Genomic DNA, 25,344 nt, shown 5'->3' with positions numbered 1-25,344 from the left:
CTTCAAGATGGTGTTTTGAGTGTTGCTGAAGCATCGGACGAACTTGCACAAGGTTTTCTTCTCCATCTGCATAACATAAAAAATGTCGTTCTTCTTATCGGGTCGAACGTACGTGCCTTGGAAGTTGGCTCGGAATAGACCGTAAAGCTGCTTCCATGAGTAGATCGTCCATGGCGGCAGATTGGTTAGCCAAGTCTTGGCCGATCCCTCAATGGTTGGGGGGAGGTAGTTAGTCATCACCTTTTCGTCCCCGCTAGCCATTTGGATGGCTGCAGTTTAGATTTGGAGAAACTCAATGATGTTGAGGGTCCCGTTGTACTTCTCGATTGACTTCGGTCGGAATCAAGCCGGCCAGTTAGCCCTTTGTAGATTGGGAGAGAAAGCCTGGCACTTGTTGATGTCACCCTGATCGATCCGGGTAGCCACGGGAGCTCTACCCATTGGGGTCAGAGATTGGCCGCGACTTCTGCTTAAGCGACGTCGGGATGACCTCTGATTTGGTCACGAGGAGAAGTCGACTGCTCCTCGAGGGTCCTCGAGTGCCTTCGCTCCTCGATGACTTCGCACATATTGTAATGGGATGGTTCCTGATTAGCGAGGTCTTGTTGCGGTTATCTTCCTAAACTGTCTTATTCCGAGGGTTGCGTCACTTTAGATCTGAATCATCGCGGGAAGGATCAGTGCAGGACTTCCCCCGGTTAGAGATATTTGCGACCACTGCTTTATGGGAGTTCTCAGCCTGAAGCATAGCTTCTTTGGTCATGTCGGTCATCAAGTTGATTCAGCCCTTGTCGTCAGGGGTAGTCAGATCTATAGTAAGGGGTTGTCAGAGGATCTTTTGTAGAAGGAGGAGCCTCTGAGCCGCCACAGATTTGAAATGTTGGGTTCTCAGTTGATGCTTGGGAGACGTGAGGTCCTGGATCCTGTTGGGATTTTGGACTGGAGTAGTTGTTATCAGCTGAGGTTGGTTGTTTCCCGCAGCCAGGGCAGCGGGGTCCTGCGTGTTTGCCTAATCGTCATCATGATTGGACGGAGCGAAGCGCCCATTTTTTATGGCAAAGACTTCTCAGAGGGTAATTTCCGATAGAGGAGGAGTCCAGATCCATCATTGATTTATCATTAGTGGAGACCTCTGGGTAGGTACTTTGATAATCCATATTGTCGGAAGCCGCAGGGGAAGATCCCGACTTGCGGAATATGTCGCTTGCGCGATCGTCTTGGTCACTGGGTGATTCAAGCCCGATGCCGTATTGTTTGGCACATTGACCCATAAAATGACTTACCTCGTCACTGGAGTCATTGCCAGTAAGGTCGTCATCAAGATCCACCCGGTTGACCGTCAGTTCCTTGTCGGTCGAGAGGTTAAAGTTGTTGTAGAATCCCTCATCCAAGAAGTCGGTTCTCGGTGCAGACTTGGATGGAGTCTACGACATGTTGTGTGTCGAGGATTCGGTATCTTTGGTCATATTCCCTACGGATGGCATCAATTTTTGACGATTTGTGAACCACCGATTTTACAAATACGTGAAGGATGTAGGGGGCACTCCCTATAGCCGAATCACATGACAAACACACAGATTTATACAGATTCTGGCCTTCTAAAGGATAATAGCCTTGCTCCATGTAGTCTTGTATTGATCTTCGAGACCGTGGTACAAGAGGTGGTCTTGGCTAGCCTAGATAGATCTAAACCTAGTCTAAGGGCTCCTTACTTGTAGTATTGGTGAGATGTCGATGTAGATCGTAATTATGGAAGGCTTAAGGCTCCTATAGGCTTGTGGCTTGTTTGTTGGATTTCAATGAACTTGTCCTCTGCAGGGTCTCCTGGTCCTTTATATATATGGGGGCTACTGTATGGCTCATGGATTCCTTGCCGAGTAAGCTTCTGATATCCTTAGAGATAGACTTTCAAATTTGTGAGATACTTTGGTATATGTGGGTAGTTTTTATACATCTATGAACTTCTTTTCTAAGGACGGTCGTATGTTCCAAATACATGAAACTCTAGAAGATCTGTATACATATAGGATACTAATATACAGTAGTTTAATACTACCCATTGTCATTACTCTTAGAACATTTTTGCTGCATTGTTTTTCTTGTCACGGTGCTATTTGCATAAACTAGATTGTGAGAGCTTATCATTTAGTGATTTACTAACTGGTAGGTGATTTACTATGCCTTTTTTTGTTAACTTATTCACTCATTTGTCGACAGAAATTTTTTCAACCTAGATAGAAAGAAAAGTTCAAATCAAATAAAAAGAATTTTAATTCAGATATCTTTCGACTGAGAACATGCAGTTGGGGTCGCAAATGTTAGCGCACCGTTTTCTGCTGGCCTAGACTCATCACAACGATCTTCACCGAGCGCCTGGACCACGACTCCTCCACTCGTCTTGGCCCAGCAGGACTCTCGGCTTCTCTCGACGTCCGTGACCGAGTCTCCTGCCATGCATGCCTGTATTTTCTCTCTCTCGCACGTTGTAACTGCGCACGGCTGTGTCCAACGCTTTTGTATTTCTGTTACGTGCTCTCTCTTTCTTGTATCTGTGTATAAATACACTATGTATCAATGAATGAAGTAGTGCAGAGTTCATACAAACTTTCATAAAAAACTTTCAACCATGAACTTTCAATTTGGATTTAAATACTTTTGATTGAGTTCAACTCGGGATTATAAACTACCAATCAGATATAGAAACTTCTAAAAAGAATCTAAAGTTTCTCTATAGACTTTCAGTTAGTTTTGCAAAACTTAACTAATAAATTTCAACTCAATATTTGAAATTGTTAATATTCGAGTAGATTTTTTTTTTGAATTTCGAAATAAAGGTTCTTGTCTTGTGGGGAACGATGCACAAATTTTTGGATATAGAGGATCCTTATATTAAATCTAGTGGTGTGGGTGACCATGATTGTACTTTCTACATCCAACATTTGTTGATTATATTCGAACTAGCCATAAAGAAAATAAATCTTGTCGCCACATTTGGACAAAATGGACCAATACAACTATAACCAATAGATGCCTGTTTATTGATTCGATTAAGCTTGTTTTGCGAAGATAATTCGAATAATCTTTTTATTGAACCACATTTTATTTTTCCATTCATCTATTCTTTTCCATGAAAAATGGAATGGGAATGGATAACACATATGCGTGCTATAATCTATGTCAAGCGAACTTCTGCTCCTCGGAGCAAAAGTTGAATATGCACTGAACAATCTTGATCTAGCTATTGCTATTCTTCTTCCCTTGCACTAACACAACACACATAAAAGAGGAAAGTGCAACCACAAGCAGTGGCAAAGCGTGAGTAAAAGCAAGAGGAGGCCAAGTTATTATGCCAGTAAATATAGATGCTAAATCAACATAGTGTTGATATAATTCATAAGGATATTGCTATATTTCAGTCGGCGTCATCCAAACCCTAAATTTCCATTCTTTCTTCCACGCTTGCCCCATCCGTCGATGCCCAACCAACTCGCCAATGTCACCTTCAACACCGACTCAGACCTCCAAGCCCCTCCATTATGTCATCGCCACCCTCACCATCACCTCTCAACTCCTTCGTCGTCGACACCTAAACATCATCCTCCTTGTCGCCCTGTTCTCTCATCTCCAACTATCATCGCCAGATCTGCCACCGTCCCTAGACTTGATAAGAGGCGGATGTAGCCAAGTGCATAAAGGTGTCTCCTAATTGCTCATCGGGGACAAAAAGCTCCCATCGCCTCCATCGACCACCGCATTCGAATACATTGCCACGTAGACCTCTTTTAAGGGGCATGGTGAACCCCAACCAAACTTGGCGTATCCTGATCGGCAAACCCCAAATTTTATTGGATACTACAACCATAAATCTTCAAGAAAGAATGTAAAGAGTTCAAGTACTGTTTTACAAAAACTCTACTTACATACCGACTGGACATCAACAACCATCAATGTTGATCACGTAAGTAGAATTTTTTTAATTTTTTATGTATTATCTCTATTATATAAAACACAAGTTGGTTCTTACGTTATCTCTTTCCCTACTTCATCAATCTAATAAAAACTCTAAAATTTGAATAATTTAGTTATTTTTGCCATCCATCTTCGTTCTACAGCCTCCCTGTCTGTTACAAATATAGGATCTATTTTACTAATGAAAATAAATGAAAAAATTAGGAGAAAATTTAACAGATAATTTTCTTTTTTTTAACCCCATCTGAAATCAAACTCCGATATCACTCTTGACGTATTTATTCGACAATACTCCTATAGCACATCCACGTCACCATATCTTAAGTTAGTGCTTATGTTATTACATTCAATATTTATATTTTGGCTATAATCGACGCACACTTAGCTAGTTACTCAAAAAGTTCGACTATTTGCCGGCTTCCTACCACCGGAATCTAGGCCCAACGAAACTCTCACCCGCCGCCTCCTGGGGTCGACCCGATTTGACGTCGGATTCCGACTTGGTGACGGGTGACCCAAGTCAACCATAAAAGGACTCCGACCCCCACTCCACAGATCAGACTCCGACCCCGACTCTGATCACTCTCGTCACCTCGCTCGCCTCTGGCCTCTGCTCCGCCTCACGCTCTGCTCCAGCGCGCACGCCGCTGCGTCCATGGCCCTCACGAAGCGGCCTCCGTCGCGATCGGAATGCTGCTCCTTCGCCGCAATGCGTCGTCGTGGAGCCGGAGCACAGGCAGCGACCGTTCCCTCCGCCCCGAAGTTGAATCCACCTGTGTCGTCGACTAGCGCCCCAAAGACGAGGGACGCGTACGGTCCACGCGGGGTTCCGACATATGCCGCAGGAGCAAGAAACGACGTGCAGATAGGAAGCCTCGAGTCCTACAAGCTGTTCGACAAGACCGGCAAGGGGGCGTTCGGCGTCGTGCGGAAGGCGCTCCACAGCAGCACCGGCGAGGAGGTCGCGATAAAGTCAGTGCGCGCCGGCGGGGAGGCCCTGCTGCGGGAGGCCGCGCTGCTCGCGGCGTGCGTCGGCAACCCCGCCGTGGTGGAGCTCCGAGAGGTGGCGTGCGGCGCGGAGATGGACGATCTCCACCTCGTCATGGAGTTCGTCGGGCCCAGCCTGCACGACGTCATGAGAGCGCGCCGCCGCCGCGGCATGCCGTTCACGGAGTCGGAGGCGCGGCGCGTGATGAGGCGGCTACTGGGCGGCGTGGAGATGATGCACAGGCAAGGCGTCATGCACTGCGACCTAAAGCCCGGGAACGTGCTCGTCGGCGGGGAGGATGCTCGGGGTCGGGTCTTAAAGATCTGCGACCTCGGGCTCGCCAAGTTCTTGGCCGCGCTGCCGCGGGACACGCCCACCCATCAGCTCGGGGGCACCCTCTGGTATATGGCGCCGGAGCAGCTCCTGGGAGACAACGACTGCGTTGCGCCCGTGGACCTGTGGTCGCTCGGGTGCCTCATGGCGGAGCTCGTCGCGGGGGAGCCGCTCTTCCAGGAGGAGAACGTGTTCAAGCAGGTAGGCGAGATCGTCCGCCTCCTCGGAGTCCCCGACGAGGTGTCGTTGATGCCGCTGGGTGTGTCGGCCTCGACGCCAATCCAGCTGCGGGACGCGGTGCCGGAGGAGCGTCTGTCGCAGGCGGGCTTCGACGTCCTGCGCGGCCTGCTGGAGTTCGACCCCAAGGACAGGCTCACTGCGGCGGCCGCACTCCAGATGCCATGGTTTGCGGTGGAGGATGAAGACGCTCCATCACCAGCACGGCCGTGAAGTGATGCTCAAGTGATTGATCAATGTACTTGGATTACTGAGATTGCCCTGTGTCAGCCAGTTTCTTAATGGCTTTGATGCAGTGAGCATAAGATAGGATTCAGCTGTAAATTTTTACAGATATTCAGATTGTGATCGATGCCCCAAAAGTGCAATCACAATGTCCATCTGTGATTATGACCTTCTTCACTGAAATTGTATATATACGGTGATTTTCCTTTTGAAATTATACATTCTTCTGTTTCTGAAATCTCGTGATATGATGTTCATTTGCTAGCTTCTTTAGTCTATTGGCACAGCGCACACACGCCCCCTCCATTTTTCCCGGTGCGGCACCGCTGGCTTGCTCTCTACTCCGGCGGCGGTGCCCCTTGCCTGCCTGCCGGCCGGCCGGCCTGCCGGCCGGCGCCACACCCAGGTCGTCCTAGAAAGATCAGGTCTGAAGACGTATAGGCATTCAGAATCGCAACGGCTGGATCCTGAAACAACCCTTGGCTCAAGTAATCAGGAGAGACGTGATGCAAGCACAGTTATAGAGGGAAGAGTTACTTCTGTTTTTATCTTGCTCGAACAAGTATGCAAATTGTGTCTCCAGTCAGCATGTCAGCTATCCTTCCCTTTTAACTCATACATGCATGTTGCTTTCTTTATCGAGCCCGTGTGCTTTCTGCCCTTCCTACCATGCCTGTTTGTCGACTAGCTTGGCGCTATTTCCCGGGGTTCGGTGAACAGTGCGTCACCTTGTTGTCACCTCTACATTTGGTTGCTTACATGGTTGTGAAATGGAGATCACTTCCTGGAATGTTCGAGGACTTGGAGATAGCAGGAAGAATTCACTTGTTTAGGGTGTGTTTGACACAGCTTCACTTCAGGTTTTCCAGTTTTACTTTAGAAATATTGGTGGAGCAGATCTGTCATGGAGCTAGAGCTGATAGTGAATGTGTTTAGCTAGTAGTGTGACACAGGGTTGGACGGGGTGGATTGAGGTGCGGAGGGGTACTACCCCAGTGGCAATGGCGGGTAATTACTCCTAACTTCATAAGAAAATATGAAAATAGGATTCGTGAAGTACCCTTTCAGCTGCTCCACCAAAATGAATTATGAGAGGAGCTTCTCTATGGAGTTGGTTGATTCACGAATTGGTGGAGCTGAGGTATTTAGAAGGACTGTTTAGAGCTAGAGCTTTCCCAAATAGACCCTTAGAATACTATCTCCAAAGAAAAACAGCAATAGTTTGCTTGCGAGAAACTTACATGGAACATCTGAATTGCTTCAAAATCTCGCAATTTCTCCCGAAGAACCTCAGAACATACTGCTTCCAACCTGCTGTGGGCGTGTTAGGGGAGCTGCTCAGTGCTTGGGATAGTAATTTTCTTTCAGGCTCAGCAGTAAACTTAGAACATTCAGTTGCACTTTGGATCGATCGATATTCACAGTTACAAACATTTATGCACCATAAGCGCGCAGATTTGTATAACAGCATCTCCAGCTTGCATGAAACCATTTCTGAACCTTGGGTCCTGGTTGGAGACTTCCAACATATACAAACACCAACATGAAGAGAACAAGGAGAGAAGCAACCGGACAGCAATGCAAAATTCCGATGATCAGATATATCTTCTCGGATTATTGGACATAAGACATACGGAAACAAAAGATACACTTAGTCTAACAAGCGTCGAATGCTATGACAACCAGCAATAGCTTTAGTTGGCTAGGGACTACTTCAAAGAAGTTTCCAGTGCACAAAGCCGTTGGTGGCCCTCGATTGAACTGCAAGCACTGCACCCGGTCAGCCATGACTTGCATACACTGCCCTAGAAGGAGATAGCAAATGCTATCTGGCACCTAACATGCAACAAAAGCCCAGAGCCATATATGAGTTCTATCAAACATATACAGATACACTTATTCAAGTTTCTGACAGCCGGCACTCTGAGACAGTTCACATCTCCGAGGTGAATGCCTCATATATAATATCACTTTGATTCCGAAGAAAGAGTCACCGCAGGAACTCAAAGGACTATCGACCCATATCACTTCTAAAGTGCCAACAAGGAGAAGGAGAAGTGCAGCTGAACATTAAGGAGCTCTTTGACTGGATGCAACTACCAGATTTCATCCGAAACAGATCAATATATTTCAGAGAACTATATTCTTGCTTCAGAACTAGTGCAATGTGCTAAAAAAGAATGATTGTGCCCATGCGTGCCAAACGATAGTTTGGAAGGCAGTGAGGGGGTACGCCGATCAAGCTGGACTTTCAAAAGGCGTTTGATACTGTATATTGACTTGCGCTGCCTTGATTCAGACACTTCCTGAGCAGAGAGGAATTGGATTGATATGCTCCTGACTTATGTCCTGGCTTGCTCTCATCATGGGAGAGCGCTAATAATTTACCCCCGAGGGGTTCGCGAGGCGCGTGCTCGACCGGGCGCGGAAGTGAGAGCGAGATGAATTCACTCGTAATAGATTGATGGAATTACTCAGAGGTATGCATTACAATATATAGCCTAACCAAAGGAACAACAGAAGGCTGGGCGTGATAAACGCATACGCGTGAGTGCCGGCTCTAGGCATGCAAGGCAGGTGCATGCATGGCAGGATGCAAGGCCATGCAAGGCAAGCCGGCAGGAGCGGCATGCACGGCATGCACGGCAGGAGGGCATGCACGCAGGTATATGCGAGATACTTGCTAACACCCCCCTGCAGTCGGTACGTCGGGATGGCAAACGTTCAGACTGGAGCGAAATTCGGTGAAGACGGACGTCGACAGCCCCTTGGTGAAGATATCGGCGAACTGAGATGTAGTCGGCACATGGAGAACCCGGACGTCACCGACGGCAACCCGCTCGCGGACGAAGTGGAGATCAATCTCCACATGCTTGGTGCGTTGGTGCTGGACGGGGTTCGTCGACAGGTACATGGCGCTGACGTTGTCGCAATATACCAGCGTAGCCCGAGGAAGAGGGTTGTGGAGCTCCTCGGCGACACCATTGGCCACAGCGCGGTACTCGGCCTCCGCGCTGGACCGAGAGACGGTCTGCTGCCGCTTCGACGACCACGAGACCAGGTTGGCCCCCAAGAAGACAGCGTAGCCCGAAGTGGACTTGCGTGTGTCGGGGTAGCCGGCCCAGTCGGCGTCGGAGTAGACAACGAGCTCATCAGGCGCGGATCGGCGAAGAAGAAGGCCATGGTCGACGGTCCCGCGGAGGTAGAGCAAAATGCGCTTCACAGCAGCGAGATGATGCTCCTGAGGATCATGCATATATAGACAAATTTGCTGAACAGCGTAGGAGATGTCCGGGCGAGTGAAGGTCAGATACTGCAGAGCACCTGCCAAGCTGCGATAGTGAGTCGGATAACTGACAGGAGAACCGTCGGTACCAGACATCTTAGGCTGAGTATCAACTGGCGTGGTGCAGGGCTTGCATTCAGTCATGCCTGCACGCTCCAAGATGTCCAAAGCATACTGCCGTTGAGAGAGGAACAAGCCAGCTGAGCACTTGTGGACAGAGATCCCCAAAAAGTGATGGAGAGCACCCAGGTCCTTCATGGCAAACTCATGCTGAAGAGCCGTGATGGTCTGACGTAGTAGAGCCGAGGAGGAGGCTGTCAGCACTATGTCGTCGACATAAAGCAGGAGGTACACAGTCTCGGTGCCACGACGAAAGATGAAAAGAGAGGTGTCTGACTTGGCCTCAATGAAACCTAAGCTGAGTAGATATGCGGCGAAACGATTGTACCAGGCGCGCGGGGCCTGCTTGAGACCGTAGAGGGACTTGTTGAGTCGGCAGACCCAGTCAGGATGCGAGGAGTCGGCGAAACCAGTCGGCTGGGAACAGTATACCGTCTCAGAGAGGGTCCCATGGAGGAAGGCATTCTTGACGTCGAGCTGATGGACGGGCCAGTCGCGAGCTAGAGCGAGAGACAGCACGGTGCGAACAGTCGCCGGTTTCACAACCGGATTGAAGGTCTCATCATAGTCGACACCAGGTCGTTGGGTGAAGCCACGAAGGACCCAACGTGCCTTGTGTCGATCCAGGGTGCCATCTTCACGGAACTTGTGCTTGAAAATCCATTTACCGGTCACGATGTTGACGCCGGGAGGCCGGGGAACTAGATCCCAGGTGCTGTTTGCCTGGAGGGCGTCGTACTCCTCGGTCATCGCAGCGCGCCAGTTGACGTCGGCGAGCGCGCTGCGGTAGGTCTTCGGTAGTGGTGACATTGTGATCGCATGAAGGAGAAGTGGATCAGTTGCCACCCGAAATCCCTCCTTCCCGCGTGTAACCATGCTGTGTGCATTGGCGACAGGAGGGACGGTGGTGGCGGAGCGAAGGCCGGTGCGAGTCGCAACAAGACGGGGAGGCGACACTGGGTGGGACGCACCGCCGTCAGGGTGGGCGTCTGCCGCGCGTGGCGCGCTGGCTGGAGAGACCGATGCCGGCGGAGGTGCGCCGGCTGGGGACGCCGAGGCCGCCTGGAGTGTGCCGGCTGGGGTCGGCCATGGTGTGATGGGTTAGGGTTTGGTGTGCGGAAGCGGTAGGTCACACGAAGGAAGAATCACTGATACCATGAGAGCGAGATGAATTCACTCGTAATAGATTGATGGAATTACTCAGAGGTATGCATTACAATATATAGCCTAACCGAAGGAACAACAGAAGGCTGGGCGTGATAAACGCATACGCGTGAGTGCCGGCTCTAGACATGCAAGGCAGGTGCATGCAAGGCAAGCCGGCATGCACGGCATGCACGGCAGGAGGGCATGCAAGGCAGGTGCATGCACGCCAGGATGCAAGGCCATGCAAGGCCATGCAAGGCAGGCTGGCAGGAGCGGCATGCACGACAGGAGGGCATGCACGCAGGTATATGCGAGATACTTGCTAACAGGAAGGATGACGACGAGGGGCTCGGCGGCTGTGACGGCTACCACTTCTTCGTGCAGATGGCAATGGAGGTCCGCCTCGAGTACAGCGAGCCCAAGGCAGTGGTGCGCGTCAGCGAGTCGGGCTCTGCCTACCAGCGCTCCGTGTGCATGGAGGGCTTCCAGATCCTGAGCGTTGGCGCCGGCGAGGCAATGGCCCCCTTGAACCTGCCTTGCTCGCATTGTTTGCACATACGATGCATCACAACGTGGCTCTTCAAAGGGGCATACCTGCCCAGTGTGCCGCCATGACTCGAGAGGCCTCGTGTCCGCGGCGCCCTGGAACACAAGCTTGGTGAGAAGAGTAGAACTAGCGGTACAGCGGGCGAATTTCTTCTTGCAGCTGCAACTATGGCGGCATCGGAATGACTCTTTGCAATGTTCCCCTGTGCTGACGTAGCTAGCTACACATACACAGTTGCATCCGATCTAACCAGGCCAGTGTTGTAGGAGAATAACGTAACGTGTATGAGCAGGTGGTGAAGAGATGGACGCTGTGCCAAGGAGCTAGCGGAGCGGCTGTCACTGACGGCCGGGCTAGCTTCGACGTCCTGCATACGTGGCCTGCTGGAGTTTGACCCCAAGGACCGCGCTGCGCTCCACATGTCGAACACAAATCGGAGCACAGATATCAACAATTAAGGAGACTTGCGGTTGCGACAGGACATGCCAAATTCCCATTCTGGCAACGTACAGTACATGAAGTCGCTGGCCCAATAGAAACCACTTGGTGCTAGCTGCTGGTGGAAGGGTCGAAGAGCAGGCCCAATCGGGCTGCGGGACGTAGGGATGGTAGCTAAACGTGTGGATCGGGTCTCTTTGGGTCTCGGTCCCCACAGGTTCTATATTTGGTGGGTGTGGTTCGGATTTAAAATTCTGCTCACAGTCTAGCGGATTGGGTATCCAATCTGGAGTGGATGCGGGCACAGATTTGATCTTACTTCGTGAGTGACTTGTGAGTACCCAAAATAACTCTGATGCTTGGATTGGTCCAGATTCACTGGAGTCCGAGGAGAGTCTTAGCCCAGCCCACTAGCTAAACCCTAGCCTCTATGCGGATATGTCGGCTCATTCGTTAGCCTCACTCGCCCAGACGTCCTCGCCCATTCGCTGCCGCCGCTCACTCACCCCCTCCCGCACCTGCCTGCGACCGGCGACACCCTCCTCCGCCTTGTGGCCTTCTGTTGCACGCCTGCCCACTTCCCATCCCTTCGTGCCGCACACACACACGCCTCCTCTCCTCCTCCTCGACCTCCACCCCTCCCACGCCTCTTGGGCAATAGCCGCCGCCACCGCCAGCCCATCGGAGTCGTTGTCCCGTCCACACCGGCACGTTGGCACACCGCCCCTTCGGTTATCGGCCTAGCCGTCCTATCCATGCCCGCACGCCTCCCCTTCGGCACGCCGTCCCATCCACGGATCCACGTCGGCACGCTGCACATTCGGCCTTGACGTTCAGGATAAGCCTCGGAGCCTACGGATATTCCCATGATGATTATTCACTGTCGGTGTGTTGTGTATGCATTGACAAAGCTGTTCTATGCATTGACCAATTCCAATAATATGCTTTAGAAAACACTATTTCAGCTAATGTCAGATCAATTTGGTAGCTAGGTGGGGAGATGAGTATCCTGTAGTTCTGCAACCAATGTTTCGTGAAGCGCTGAAGCTTACCAATATTTCTGTGGTTTACTGGAAACAACATAATAGGGTATCAAGGAGGTGCAGAGTATATCGCAATCATTTCATGCACGAATAGAATTTAGTTATAGCATGCCATATTACACTTTCCCAGCTCATATCATAGATTACATACATAGTTTCGCAACTTAATTCTGTTTTCCCCAGTGTTTAGGAAACTAGGTAGAGTTCACAGGGAAAACAAGTTGTACAGAAAATCACCAACTAATAACATGATTTGTGTATAGTTTATGCTTAAACAATTGTCTCAGTATTGTACCCATCTTTTTCCTCATTGACCCAGAAAAAGAACAAACAAATATAACCTAGTCAAATAAATAGTTATATAACAATATAACCATCCACTACATCAAAAAATACCATAAGTGACGGGTGATAACCGCCATAAGTGACGGGTTCCGCACCTGTCACCCTGAACACGTTACTGATAAGTGACGGGTAAAGATCAATCACTAATGAAGCTCATAAGTGACGGATCGTAACTCTGATCCGTCACTTATTATTTGATGAACTTTTTTTATGTTTTTAAAAACGAAAAAGTTTAAAAAATATATTTTTATCCGACCTGAGACCATCGCATATGCCCCACAAGCCACACCCTTTTTCAAAATATTTTCAATACTTAATTGCGTTTTGTGAGAATCGAACCCGCCACCTCTCTCACGCGCGAACCTTCTCACCAACTCAGCTATCACATTGTTGTGATATGAAGTGGATATTTTATCCTTTTAAACTTTGTTGCCGAAGTTTATAGGTGATGGGTCATAACCGTGACCCGTCACCTAACAAATCATGACCCGTCACCTATATCTATGTTACAGATTTGAATTATAGGTTGCTCCATAGCTTAACCGCAAAGGGAATAAAAACTCTTTTAATGGTTTGATTAAAAGTTTTGGAATCAGATAATGGGATTAAAGTTCATGAGCTGTTCACTTCGACTGAAAGCAGCTGCGGAATTGAACTAAACAATATAACGAATGTTTCAAATAAGTGACCCGGAGCGTCCTCGGTAAAACGGGCATAACTTTTGCATACGGATTCCGATTTTGATATTTTTTTTGACTCTACGGACATCTACAGAAAAAGTTACATCTGTTTCTCCCCCATGTTGACGGGTTTGGCGAATTTTTTGAAGCCAAAACGGTTTAGAAGATTGAGTTCTCGCCCTCGAAAGTTTCTGCACCATTTTCGGAACGCGTGTTTGTGTCCATAGCCATCACCTCTTACATCAAACTTGAGTAGATATGTATAATAGTTTCTATTCTAGTGCTGCTGTAGTGAGAAAAAAATAAGAGAAAAATAAAATAAAAAATTATAGCATCATGCTATGTATATATTTACTATATAAGCAAATTGTTGAACCTGCATTATTTCTTTTACTACACATTTTATGGTCTGCAAATAAATACTACTAGTTAGTATTTTTAATAACTAGTTATTATTTTTAATTAATAACTACTTATTATTTTTAATTAATAGTAGCTAGATTTATAATTGATATAAATTATGAAGGATAAATTATTTTTTCTCACAATTACATAAAAAATTGATGAGTTGATGCGCTAATACATCTAATGATTGAGTAATTAAAATTCATTTCTCTACTCTGTTGTATCAAACTGGTCATCAGTGATAGATCAAAACTTGACCCGTCACTAATAACTCTCTAGGATGACCCGTCACTGATGAGTTAGTCATTGGTGATAGGTCACAACTTGACCTATCACTTATAACTAGCCTAGGATGATCCGTCATCGACATATATTTAGCAAACGAATAAATCATCATCAATATTTTTAGTAAAGAGTGTAGAATCAGCTTTGCCTATTTCAAAACCCTTTTTAACAAGAAAATCTCTAAGGCATTCATACCATTCTCTTGGTGTATGATTTAGCCCATAGAGCATCTTATGGAGTTTATAGACATACGAAGGATACTTGGGATCTTCAAATCCGGGTGGTTGCTCCACATATACTAATTCGGAGATTGATCCATTAAGGAATGCATTCTTCACGTCTATTTGGTATAGCTTGAAATCATGGTGAGTGACATAGGCTAATTATATGCGAATTGACTCAAGCCTAGTTACAAGAGCATAAGTCTCACCAAAATCCAAACCTTCTATTTGCGCGAAGCCTTGAGCAATCAACCTTGCCTTGTTCCTTGTCACGATCCCGTTCTCGTCTTGTTTGTTGCGGATGACCCATTTTGTGCCGATTACGTTTTGATTCGGTCTTTCCACCAAGGACCAGACTTCATTCCTTTTAAAGTTGTTTAACTCCTCTTGCATGGCCATCACCCAATCCGGATCTTCGAGAGCTTCTTCTACCTTCAAGGGCTCCAAAGAGGAAACAAAAGAGTAATATTCACAAAAAATTGCAATTCTTGAGCGAGTAGTTGCTCCTTTTTATATATCACCAAGTATGTTGTCCACCGGGTGATCTCTTTGGATGCTTTGATGAACACGTGGGTGTGGCACTTGAAATTGAGGTTGAAATGCAAACGAAGAAGCTTGGAGATGAAATTTAGTGCTCAAAGATCAACACTTTTCTTTTTAGCACTCAAACTCTCTACTCAAATCTCTCTCAAAAGATGAAACACTTTCTAGGGAGAGTAGAGTGCCTTTTGCTTTGGAGAGGTGTTCAGATTCAAAATGGGCAAGCTATAAGAGTGGAGAGTGAAAGGGGTGCATAAATAGACTTTTTAAAAAACTAGCCGTTGGATACCTTTTCAGCCCACGTCGGAAATTCCAATCCCCATAATCGGAACATCCGATGTATTCAAAATGATAGTTTAGAACTGCATTTCGCAAACCAAATCTGGTAAAAAAATAACACATTGGAACATCAGATGTAAATAGATCGGAACAGCCGATCCAAGAATTAAGTCGAAACCAAGAGTCCCATGTTCACATAAACTAGATGTTCTGACCCTGATCGAAACATCTGATCCAACTATCAAAACTTCGGACATAGGATTTCAAATCAACCCGAGAACCCCAAGGTTGAGAAAACCGGAGGTTTCGACCGACATCGGACCTTCCAATGAAAACATCAGAACATCCGATGTTAAAATAAATTGCAACCTAAGAGCCCCATGATCTCAAATTTCAGACTATACGATCAGATCGGAACATCTGGTGTAGACATCGGAACATCTGATCTCACTAAGAAAAATTGACTCGGTGCCCGTGTTGTGAACTTTGCATTGCTCTCTAAACTGAGTGAAGATCTTTTTGAGCACTAAGTTCATGACCAAACCAATGCGTTACACCCCTCTTAATAGTACATCAATCCTATACTCAATTTAAAAAAAAAAGTACTTTAAAAGGTAAATCTGTTCATCGTCTTCTTTCATCAATTTTTGGGGGTCACCAACGTCATAATGCTTTCATCAATGGAACTTTCACCTTTTTAAACGCTCATTAAATATATTAGTCCTTTAATCGTCTGTCATCAATCATCAAAACCCACATAGGGGTCTAGATGCACTTTCACAAGCAAACCTTCCTACTCGACCACATTGTTTGTGGCCGGGAAGTCAAGCTCCAAACCATATTGCATGCATTCTTCGATCAGAGAGATGAGGATTATCCTAGCCCCAAGCCTTTGAGCATTAGCGACCCGTCAAAGTATAAAGTTCATACATCGGTCAAGTCATCATGGGCTTTCTGAGGTTGTTTGAGCATCTTCGCTTGTCAATGATATTGTGTAGATCTGAGATGGGGTGGTTTCAGATCGGCGAGGCCCTGCGGCGATGCAGAGGCCGGTTGGCTTCCCTAAGAGTCTGATTCTGGGGATGACATCCTTCTCGATCTAATTCATCATGAGAATGTTTGGTGCGGGCCTTCCCTCCAGTGGAGCTGTTGGCCACTGCAACAGATGGGAGGACTTGACCTGCGCTTGTGCTTGTCGGATGACATCCTCCACGTCATTGAGTCACTTCTTACCCTCGGGGTAGAGAGGTCCGCCATGGGAGGTTGTCAGAGCAAGTCTTGGACACTCAAAAGCCTTTGAGCAGCTCCAAATCTGTAGCGCCCGATACCTTGCTAGTGGTACATGGAAGTAGGATCTGGATTCCCAACAGGGTTTTGGACCTGGTCGCCAGACGTTGTCATCGGCGGGTATTGAGTCTTATCCCCCCAGCTGGTCAACATGGTTTTTTGGGTCAACCAAGTCATCATCCTGGTTGGACCGGGTATCGCTTCCATCCTCGATGGTGAAGACTTCTCTATGTCCATTGTGTACCTGTCATCGGAGGATATCTCCAAGAAGCTTCTTTGACAACCTGAGTTGTCAGAATCTATGAGGTAAGATCTTGACTTGCAGCACACGTCGCTTGCGTGAGCATCTTGGTTATCGGGTGATTCGAGCTCGATACCATAAACCCTAGCACACTCATCCATAAAACTACTTACATCATCACTGGACTTGTCATCAGGGATGGCATTACCTAGATCCACCCGTTTGATCACTGGATCTTTGTCAGATGAGAGGGCAAAGAATCGTAGAACCCTTCGTTCGAGTAGACAGATTTTGACATGGTCTGTGGTGGAGTCAACGATAAGGTAGATGGCGAAGATTTTGCGTTATTGGCAATGATCCTCACGGACGGCGCCAGTTGTCGATGATTAGTAAACCGCTAATCTTACAAATACGTGAATAAGGTAGGTGACACTTCCTTTTGTCAAATCAAGCACCAGAAGATAGAGATTTATACAGGTTTGGCCTTCTGGAGGAAGACAACCCTACGGCTTGTGTTATTGTATTGATCCTTAAGATAGATTACAAGGGGGGTCGTGGCTAGCCTTGATGGGATCTATAATTAGTCGAAGGCTCCTTGCGCGTTGTCTGGCGAGTTGTCAATGTCAATTCACTTGGTCTTCTTTACGTATGTCTTGGATCTCTCTCCGCAGGATCCCTCGGCTCCATATATAGGGGTTTTGTTGTGTAGAACTAGGACTCATCTTGTAAAAAAGCCCATAAGCCTAGGGAGGCTTCACCCCAACCCAATCCACAACCCATCGCTAGTTAAAACACATGATCTGGACCATTCAACCAGCCTCAAGAGCTACCCATCTCACCGCCCACGCTCCTATCACCCATCCCCTCTCGCCTTCTCTATCCTCTAGCCTCTGCACTTACACGACATCGGCATCTGCGAGACAAAACCCTTGCTAAACACTCCAGCGTGCATGGAAGCAGCTGCTGCTAGCGCTGCAGCAGAAGGAAGCAGCAGGATGAGAAAGAAGGTGGATGAGCGCATCCGCACACCGAATATACATTTTGCCAATGATTTCTCATATTGAAAAATTACTTTGCTTATTTTGAAATTGTCAACACTAATGCAGTTGGAATGAATACATACGGAGAAATCCTTAAATAAGTTTTGTATCTGATACATTTATGACACATTATCTTTTAGCAGTACATGGTGAAACCATCTAGACTTAAACCCGTATTCTAATTTCTAGTTACTTAGTGCTGGTGGGGGAGGAGACCACCCCTAATTATAATTGTCCTTTGGTGCAAGATATTTGGAATGTTGCCATGTGGGACATTCCACACACTTATAAAATATCCAAATTCTAGAATTTTTCATTTTTATCTAAATAGGAAGGTACCCATGCGTTGCAACGGTTCCCAAATCTTCGATATCAATAATTTTACTTCGTACATGATGCAAACAAACAAATCAAAAGATGACAACTAATGTCTCCCTAAGTGATATAGGTAAAGATGGTTTATTGTTATTGCATCCACTAAAATTGAAACATAGAAGTAATGCATTGACCTATCAAAAGATAATGAAATAAAATATACACTAAAAACATAATGTTTGAGAGAACTCTTAATTAAGGACTTAAACCAATTTATATGGTCACATCATGTACCAACAATCCATTAAATTGATAAACCAAAAGGCCTTGCTATGCCTAAAATAACTTCGTCGTAACCTAATAGTACAAATAACGTATTTTGATTCTTTTCCACACTCCATCGATCTATTTGATCCTGGCTACTACCATAATGCAAGCTTCAACAGTCCACCTCCCTGCTTCAGGCACTAAAGGGCCATAATGTTACCTCCTTGGTAAGCTACAACATTTTGCACATCTAAAAAAGAAAATGAATTCAAAGATTAAACTAAATGGGTCAGGTAGCTTCTACATTGTAATAACGACCATGTTTGTTAGACAAAAGCCAAAAATGGTGTTTTCTTGGCGAGGAGACATAAAATCTTTGTTGGAAAGTTAAATAGTATAAATTGGCTACCAGAACAAATTCAAGTGCCAATATATGTGAGAAAACTCAGGCTGAGTTTGAGAATGGTTATCATAGAAAAAGAGTATTTTGCTCTGTCTGCCAAGATTACATCACCTAGGAATTCATGTCTCAAAAATCCTAGAATCATATGCCAAATCATAACTCATGTAATGTTCTCACACCCAATCTCACATACAAGAAGGAAAATAGCTCAATGGTAAGTCCCAAGTACATTAAAAAAATCTATCAATATTTTTTTTATTTCTCTACTACTTAAAAAGTCTCTAATGAATTTGTTCGTCCACCCCGCTCCTTTATCCGCCCGCACCATCGTCCGCTCACCCCACTCTTCGTCCTGCTCTTTCGTCCCCTCCCCCCCCACACATCTTCCTCGGCCCGCCCAAATTCTTTGTCAGATTGTGCATCGTCCGCCAGCCCGCATCGCGCGTCGTTCGCTCCCGTTCCCCGTCAGAAATGTCCCTTCATTCCCCGTCTGTGCGTATCACTCCTGATTCTCCTACATTGCTCGCGTCCTCCTCCTCCTCCTTCATCACCAGTCGCCACCAACCCATTCACCCCAATGCACCGGCATCCCCATTCCCAACCCACTCGTTGTGCGGTGCTAGATCCACATCGGGGCGAGCTTGAGCCACAGTCACATGCGGTGTGGCGCCAGATCCACGGTGGCTGGGCGAGCTCCCCCTTAGGTAGCAGGGGCGGGGAGGGCTGCCTGTGCCACCTGCTCCGCTAACCCACTCCTCCTGGGCTTCCATGTCGATGCCGCTAGCCTCGGTGCGGTCCTCTCCACCTACGGCACCGGGAATTCCTCCACCGCCACCGTCGAGGTCGCCACCCTCTTCGTTGTTGCCTGTCGAGGTGAGCGATTCAGCCCCCCTGTGCCCTCATTTCTCATTTCAAATTCCTCTTCTTTGGCACCTCCTCGTCGACGATCCCCAACCTCTCTGAGGTCTTCTAGGCTAGGACTATCAAGGCGCCCATGGACAGGATGGGCATGTGGCGGTTCGTCATGGTTAGCGTTAGCTACGGCCACTTTGTGGGGTATCGGATGGCGGCCATGTACACGAAGTCTGTGGAGCGTGTCCTCAGGTGTGTGCATCGAGGATGGAGACCTCGCCACCGGCCTGTTCCCCATCACTGGCGTCGGGGAGGCAGCCAGAGGACGTGCGACGGCTCATGAAGTTCTCCTTCATCTGGCCACCGCCCGTCATGCCCTCCCGCTTCCTCAAGAACTACATCAACGTCAGCTACCTCCTCTCTTGTTAATCTCTTCGTTAATTTTATTTTTCTTTGCCTTAGCTTAATTGCATAGTTACGATTCCATCTTGATGACCGCATCAGTTGGTGGGCTCAGATCATATTCAGGAGACGGTCGACTTTTGCACGCTCTGATCAATGATAGGAAGCTATCAGATCTTCCACAGATAAGCCAGGGAGTTTCTCATCGCAGGCAACTCTGAAAACCTTGTAATTAAATTAAATGCCAGCAAACAAGTGGGGAACTCTATTAACAATATGATTGCTCAATCATTGATGGTGTTCTTAGCTCAAGTATGCAGCCAACACTGATCATTTGGGGGGAGCAGGATTAAGTTTCCCGGATGGAGCTAGTGGCCTGGCGCATAGGTTGGAGAGGTCAGTTTGGTGCTTCCCTTCTGACTCTCTGGTCCTGAATGACAGGTTCATGTACCAAGCATATTATCCATTGCTAAATTGTATTGCAATACTCAATAGGCATCTTGAGGAGAATTCTAGATTAGTAGTTGTAAAGAACGCTGGGCATGCGGCCAATCTAGAAAAGTCCAAAGAGGTGTGCAATAACATCATCGAATATCTCCAAGAACTATTTTCAAACGCATCAATTTGGGGAAAGTTAGTCATTGGTTGTTCTGCTTCCAACTAATAATGATCAAAATAATTTACATAACTATACAGAAACTGGTTCGCACCACCCAGCATGATAAGTATACATATTTGTTCATGAAGTTCGATTCATTTAAGTAATTCAATTGAATTGTTGTGTGTTTGATCAGAAGTTATGAAATAGATTATGGAATTTGATATTGGAAGTTCCAAAGTTCATGTTATTATTTTGATATTGGAGTTTTTCCATAGAATAATTTTCTTATAATCACTGAGTTTTTTTTAGGATATTAATTATGAATGGCTTATCAATACACACATTTTTTTTGGTTTCAGTTCATCCTCACATTCTGGGCTACAATTACAAATTACACTAACTTTTTTCTTTAGACAATAGATATTTTTCTATGTAGGATAAAAACATCATTGCAAACACTAGTTTACTATCTTAATTGTTGTTCTTGCTTCCTGTTTTTTTATACAGTTTCATTTTTCAAAGTGTAAGATGTACAAAGCTTCGTTGCTGTTTTGTTGGAACTTGCTATAATTCGTTGCTCTAGGGTAATGAAATTCGGGGGTAACCCGTTCTGGAAAAAAAAGGTATAGAGCTTCAAGTATACTTTGAAAAAGTACCTTGCTTAAGCCTCGTGTAGGACATGAATTTATATTTTGCTTGGCCTCGATTGAGACCATCAATGTGATGCAGTATATAAATGGCGGTGAATGATGAATTGAGAACAAAAAAAAAAGTTGCTTTCATTGTAGATCTACCATGACAAAAGTTTTTCTGCCTGCAACACTTACGATTTTAGATAAGGACTATTTAATTATTATATATCTATTTCCTTGTTAACTGTTACTAATACTATTGTACATTTGTTTAAAGATTTCGTACGATATTGATAACCCCAATGGAAAATTGAGCTGTGAATTTCCTAAACATAGCTGTTGAATGTGCTCTTTGTTGGATTTTTTGGTCTGTTTTGCAGAAATGCGAGGAGGGTGACAAGCTGTGAAGGGGAGTAGCGATGGATTTCAACAACTTGGCAGAATAATAGGTATGTTTGCATCGAAAATTAATAGACTGACCATTAACGCATGATGGATATTGAATTGAGTTTTTGTTTTGGGTTTAGTTAGCTCTGAGGGTATCTATGTGGAATGATGGTTGTTTGTAATGTTAGCTTAAAGTATTATTTTTATTTGATAATGAGAGTATATGAGCTATGAAAATTCGCTTGTGCGTGTTCATTCCTTTTTTTTTTTACAAACAGTATGTTCCTTTATTTAGAATCTGTCTATGCAAGGAATGCTCAACCATAGGCTTCCACATTACTTCGATATCACTGCACGTCTGATTTAACCACTCTGGTTGTTCTTTACCCCATTGGCTAGCAATTTCTTATTGTTTTTTTATATCTAAGTACCAGTTGGATTAATGCTTGTTATGTTATTTTATATCCGTTCCCGTTGCAATGCACGAGCATGCAACTAGTAATGATGCCCTCATAATGGTGTGTAGTTCATCTCGTGGAGGAGTGAACAATGCTATGAGATCCAATTCATCAGAAGCAAGGTGAGTCTCCTACCAACCGATCTTAGTAGAAACCAATTACGTGTAGAAACTAATGCATTTCATCTGTACCGATACTGATACCCTCATATCTATTTCGTCCTACTAGTGTATTGTCTGAATTCTTTTGTATTTTCCACATCAGAATTCTGTTGTAATGTCTCTTGTACACTATTGTATGCAGCAACTAATGTAGCACATTTTGTTATCTCGGACCAGTTATGATGTTATGACTTTGATTCTCAAATCAGCTTCGGTGTAGCACTATACTATCTCTCATCTTGATTCTTGCCTTGTAAAATAAATTTACTTCTGTTGTAACGCACGGGCAATTAACTAGTCAACGATATATGTTTCGTAGAACCATTATCAATGTTCTGCTCCATGCAGAGGTATGAGCCCAGGTCCTAGGCCCGCATTGATGTTCTTCTGGATGTGCTGTGAGAATTGAGATAAATAATTAGATTAATGAAGGAGGACGATTAATGAAGGAGGCAAGAATGGAAGACTGATTTATGAAGGAGGCAAGAATTGAGATAAATAATTAGCACCATTATCAATGTCCTCCAGCTCTGTAGATTTGTAACTCTTTCTTTCATCTGCATATCAACTCACATGTGCACACATTTGATGCATAAACCAACATACCCCCACCCCCCGAGGGTACACACACATGACATATTCCATCATTTTAATGGAAGTGGTGACCCCGTTACCAAATTCTTAACTAAAAAGGTTTGATACAATCTTGTATACCGTAAAGGCTCCAATAGACTCATATGGCAAGCTATAAAATAGTGAGACTACCAACCAAACAAGTTTAATTGGACCAGGCAATTCATCGAACAAGTTATGTGCAAGGATGAAGGGTTAACATTGACGAAGGGAAGATTGAGCAGGAGAGGGAATGGGAAGGGAAATTACAAGTGCATGGCAGAAGTGTTCCTTGAACTCATGTCACTTGGCCGTAGGTCTGGGTAGCGATGTCCTTACGCTCCCCATTGGTGATGTGGGCGGCCTTGGCGTGCTCCTTTGCCTTGGGCAGCTGCTCAACCAAGTTTGCTTTGAAGAGAAATGAAAAAAAAAAAGTTCACAATGTTGCTGGACGATCTTGGTCCCTTAATTGATTGGATGAGCGATCAAAGGATGTGAACGTCAAGCTTAAGGACCTTCTAGTTCTAAGTGCCATAAGGAGATGAAGAACACTTAGAGTAGCATAGGCTCTTTATTTTGTTCTTTGATCGTACTATAAAGAGGGGTTAAAAGTAGTAGCTTGACCTAGTTAAATCTATACTTAGTTGGATGCATACTTGTGAAATTCTAGCACTAGGTAGCTCAGAGAAGCCCATGGTTGAGTTGAAATGAAGATAGGTCTCAAAGATGTTTGAATTGGACAAGTTTTGAAAATTCTCTCTATGCTGGATGGTCTGGCACTAAAGTGTTGTATATGTCGGAGCTTTTATCACTGCGCTATTGTACACCCAGATGATGGACTTCAAGTTTGTACACGCCGGATGATCCGGTGTATACACCGAATGCTTAGCCAGTGTAAAGTACAAAGGGTTCTGTTCACTGGAAAATGGGCTTATACACGCTGGATGGTCCGGGGTATACATCGGAGGCTTCACTGGAGCATTTAGTGCAGTAAAAGCTAGTTTGGGTGGACGATACGTGCCGAATGGTTCGGTGTTTGGAGCCGCCGAATCATCTGGCGTTTACGAAAACTGTGAGTGGTTGGGCAACAGCTAATTTTGGATCTCTAGCCTATATATACCCCCATTTCGTCTCCCTAGTGACCTTTGCCATTCAGAAGAGCTGAAACGCTTAGTGTGAAGTCAAGAGGCAAGGGAGTGTACACTAGAGTGATTTGCAAAGTTCTTAATTGAAGATTAAGGACATAATTAGTGCAAGGAGAGTAGCAAGTGTGCATCCATATGTAGTTTAGGCTTGTTTTGGGTCAAGTGGAGCTATTGACTTGTTACTCTTGGTGGTTGGCAACATTTAGCCGATCTTGGTGATTGAAGGTGTCTTGGTGAGCTCTTGGAGATCTTTGTGGGAGCACAAGAGGAAGCTTTGTGCTTGGTTTAAAGTCCACCAATCCGGAGATGGAGAAGTAGCTATCACTAAAGAGCACTTAAGTCTTGGTGCCTCAAGCAAAGCGATACCCTTAGTGCGTGATCCAACGAGGATTAGGGAGGAGTGCCAACTCCTTGAAACCTCAGAAAAAAATTTGGTGTCCTCTTGCCCATGTCTTTACTTTCCTGTATTTACTTTGGGCATTTACTTTCTTGCAAGTTAAAATTCCATCTAATTCAGCCTTTGTAGTTGTTTTACTTTCCATCTCGACTAAGGTTGTTTACTTGTTCTAGATTTCATTTGAAAATGTTTTATTTGGTCTCAATTCACCCCCCCTCTTGGGCCATTCGATCCTTTCAACTACCCTATAAGGACCTTCCCACTTTGGAGATAGCATGTTGTTATTTTTCTGTCTTTGTATGAGTCATAGAACAAGATCTCCGGGTTCGAAAGATCTTTTGCAGATGTTCTGGTCGTGGTAGCGTTGGAGAGCTTGCTGGTACCGCGCTGATCTTATCAACACTTATGTCCTTTTTTCTTCGAGAACATTAAGGTCATCATGTCTTCTCAGTATTTCATCCTTATCTGTGTATAGTTCAACTCAGGGAGATTTGATTTTTAGTTCACAGGGCAGCATTGCTTTGGCCCCATAGACTAGGAAGAAAGATGTTTCATCCATCGCATTATGGGATGTGGTTCGAAGTGCCCAGAGTATGTTAAGCAACTTGGAAGCCTAGGCTTTAGTATGGGCGGATAAGTGGTGGAAGGCGCGGGTTTTGATTCCAAGAAGTATTAGCCAATTTTCCCACTCATCGTATCCATTGCTTTGTGAATGTGCCACGGACGCAAAGCGGACTCGTAGTAATCAATAAACGTTGTGCTGGAGAACTGAGTACCATTATTAGTGATGATCATACTCGGGACACCGAACCTTGTCATGACGGTTTTCAAGATGAATTTCTTGGCGACCGTCGACATGATTTTTTCGACTGGACTAGCTTCAATCCACTTGGTGAATGTATCAATTGTGACGAATAAGAACTTGAAGCCCCCAAATGCAATCGGGAAGGGCCCCAGAATATCCAGACCCAAGTCGTGAATGGCCACGACAAGGGGATCGTCTATAGGGCTTGAGCGGGTTGATGTGTTCTTCTAATGTGAAATTGATAACTCGTGC

General features: G+C 45.6%; 1 protein-coding gene and 1 pseudogene across 1 annotated transcript; both read left to right on the top strand.

Moving 5' to 3' along the window:
* Positions 1-4,624: 4,624 nt before the first annotated feature.
* LOC133883858 (putative cyclin-dependent kinase F-2) lies at positions 4,625-5,740 on the top strand. Its single transcript, XM_062323246.1, has one exon. The coding sequence runs from the start codon at positions 4,625-4,627 to the stop codon at positions 5,738-5,740; it is 1,116 nt and encodes a 371-aa protein (XP_062179230.1).
* A 4,858-nt stretch (positions 5,741-10,598) lies between these two features.
* Positions 10,599-21,544, top strand: LOC133883839 (uncharacterized; annotated as a pseudogene).
* The last annotated feature ends 3,800 nt before the right edge of the window (positions 21,545-25,344 follow it).

Source organism: Phragmites australis, chromosome 1 (genome assembly GCF_958298935.1).
Source record: "Phragmites australis chromosome 1, lpPhrAust1.1, whole genome shotgun sequence".
NCBI lineage: Eukaryota > Viridiplantae > Streptophyta > Magnoliopsida > Poales > Poaceae > Phragmites > Phragmites australis.
Note: the sequence above shows the minus strand (reverse complement) of the source record. Positions and strands in the feature narration are given on the sequence as shown.

Coding starts and splice junctions, on each gene's coding strand:
- LOC133883858 (XM_062323246.1), top strand. CDS start 4,625: ATGGCCCTCACGAAGCGGCCTCCGTCGCGATCGGAATGCTGCTCCTTC.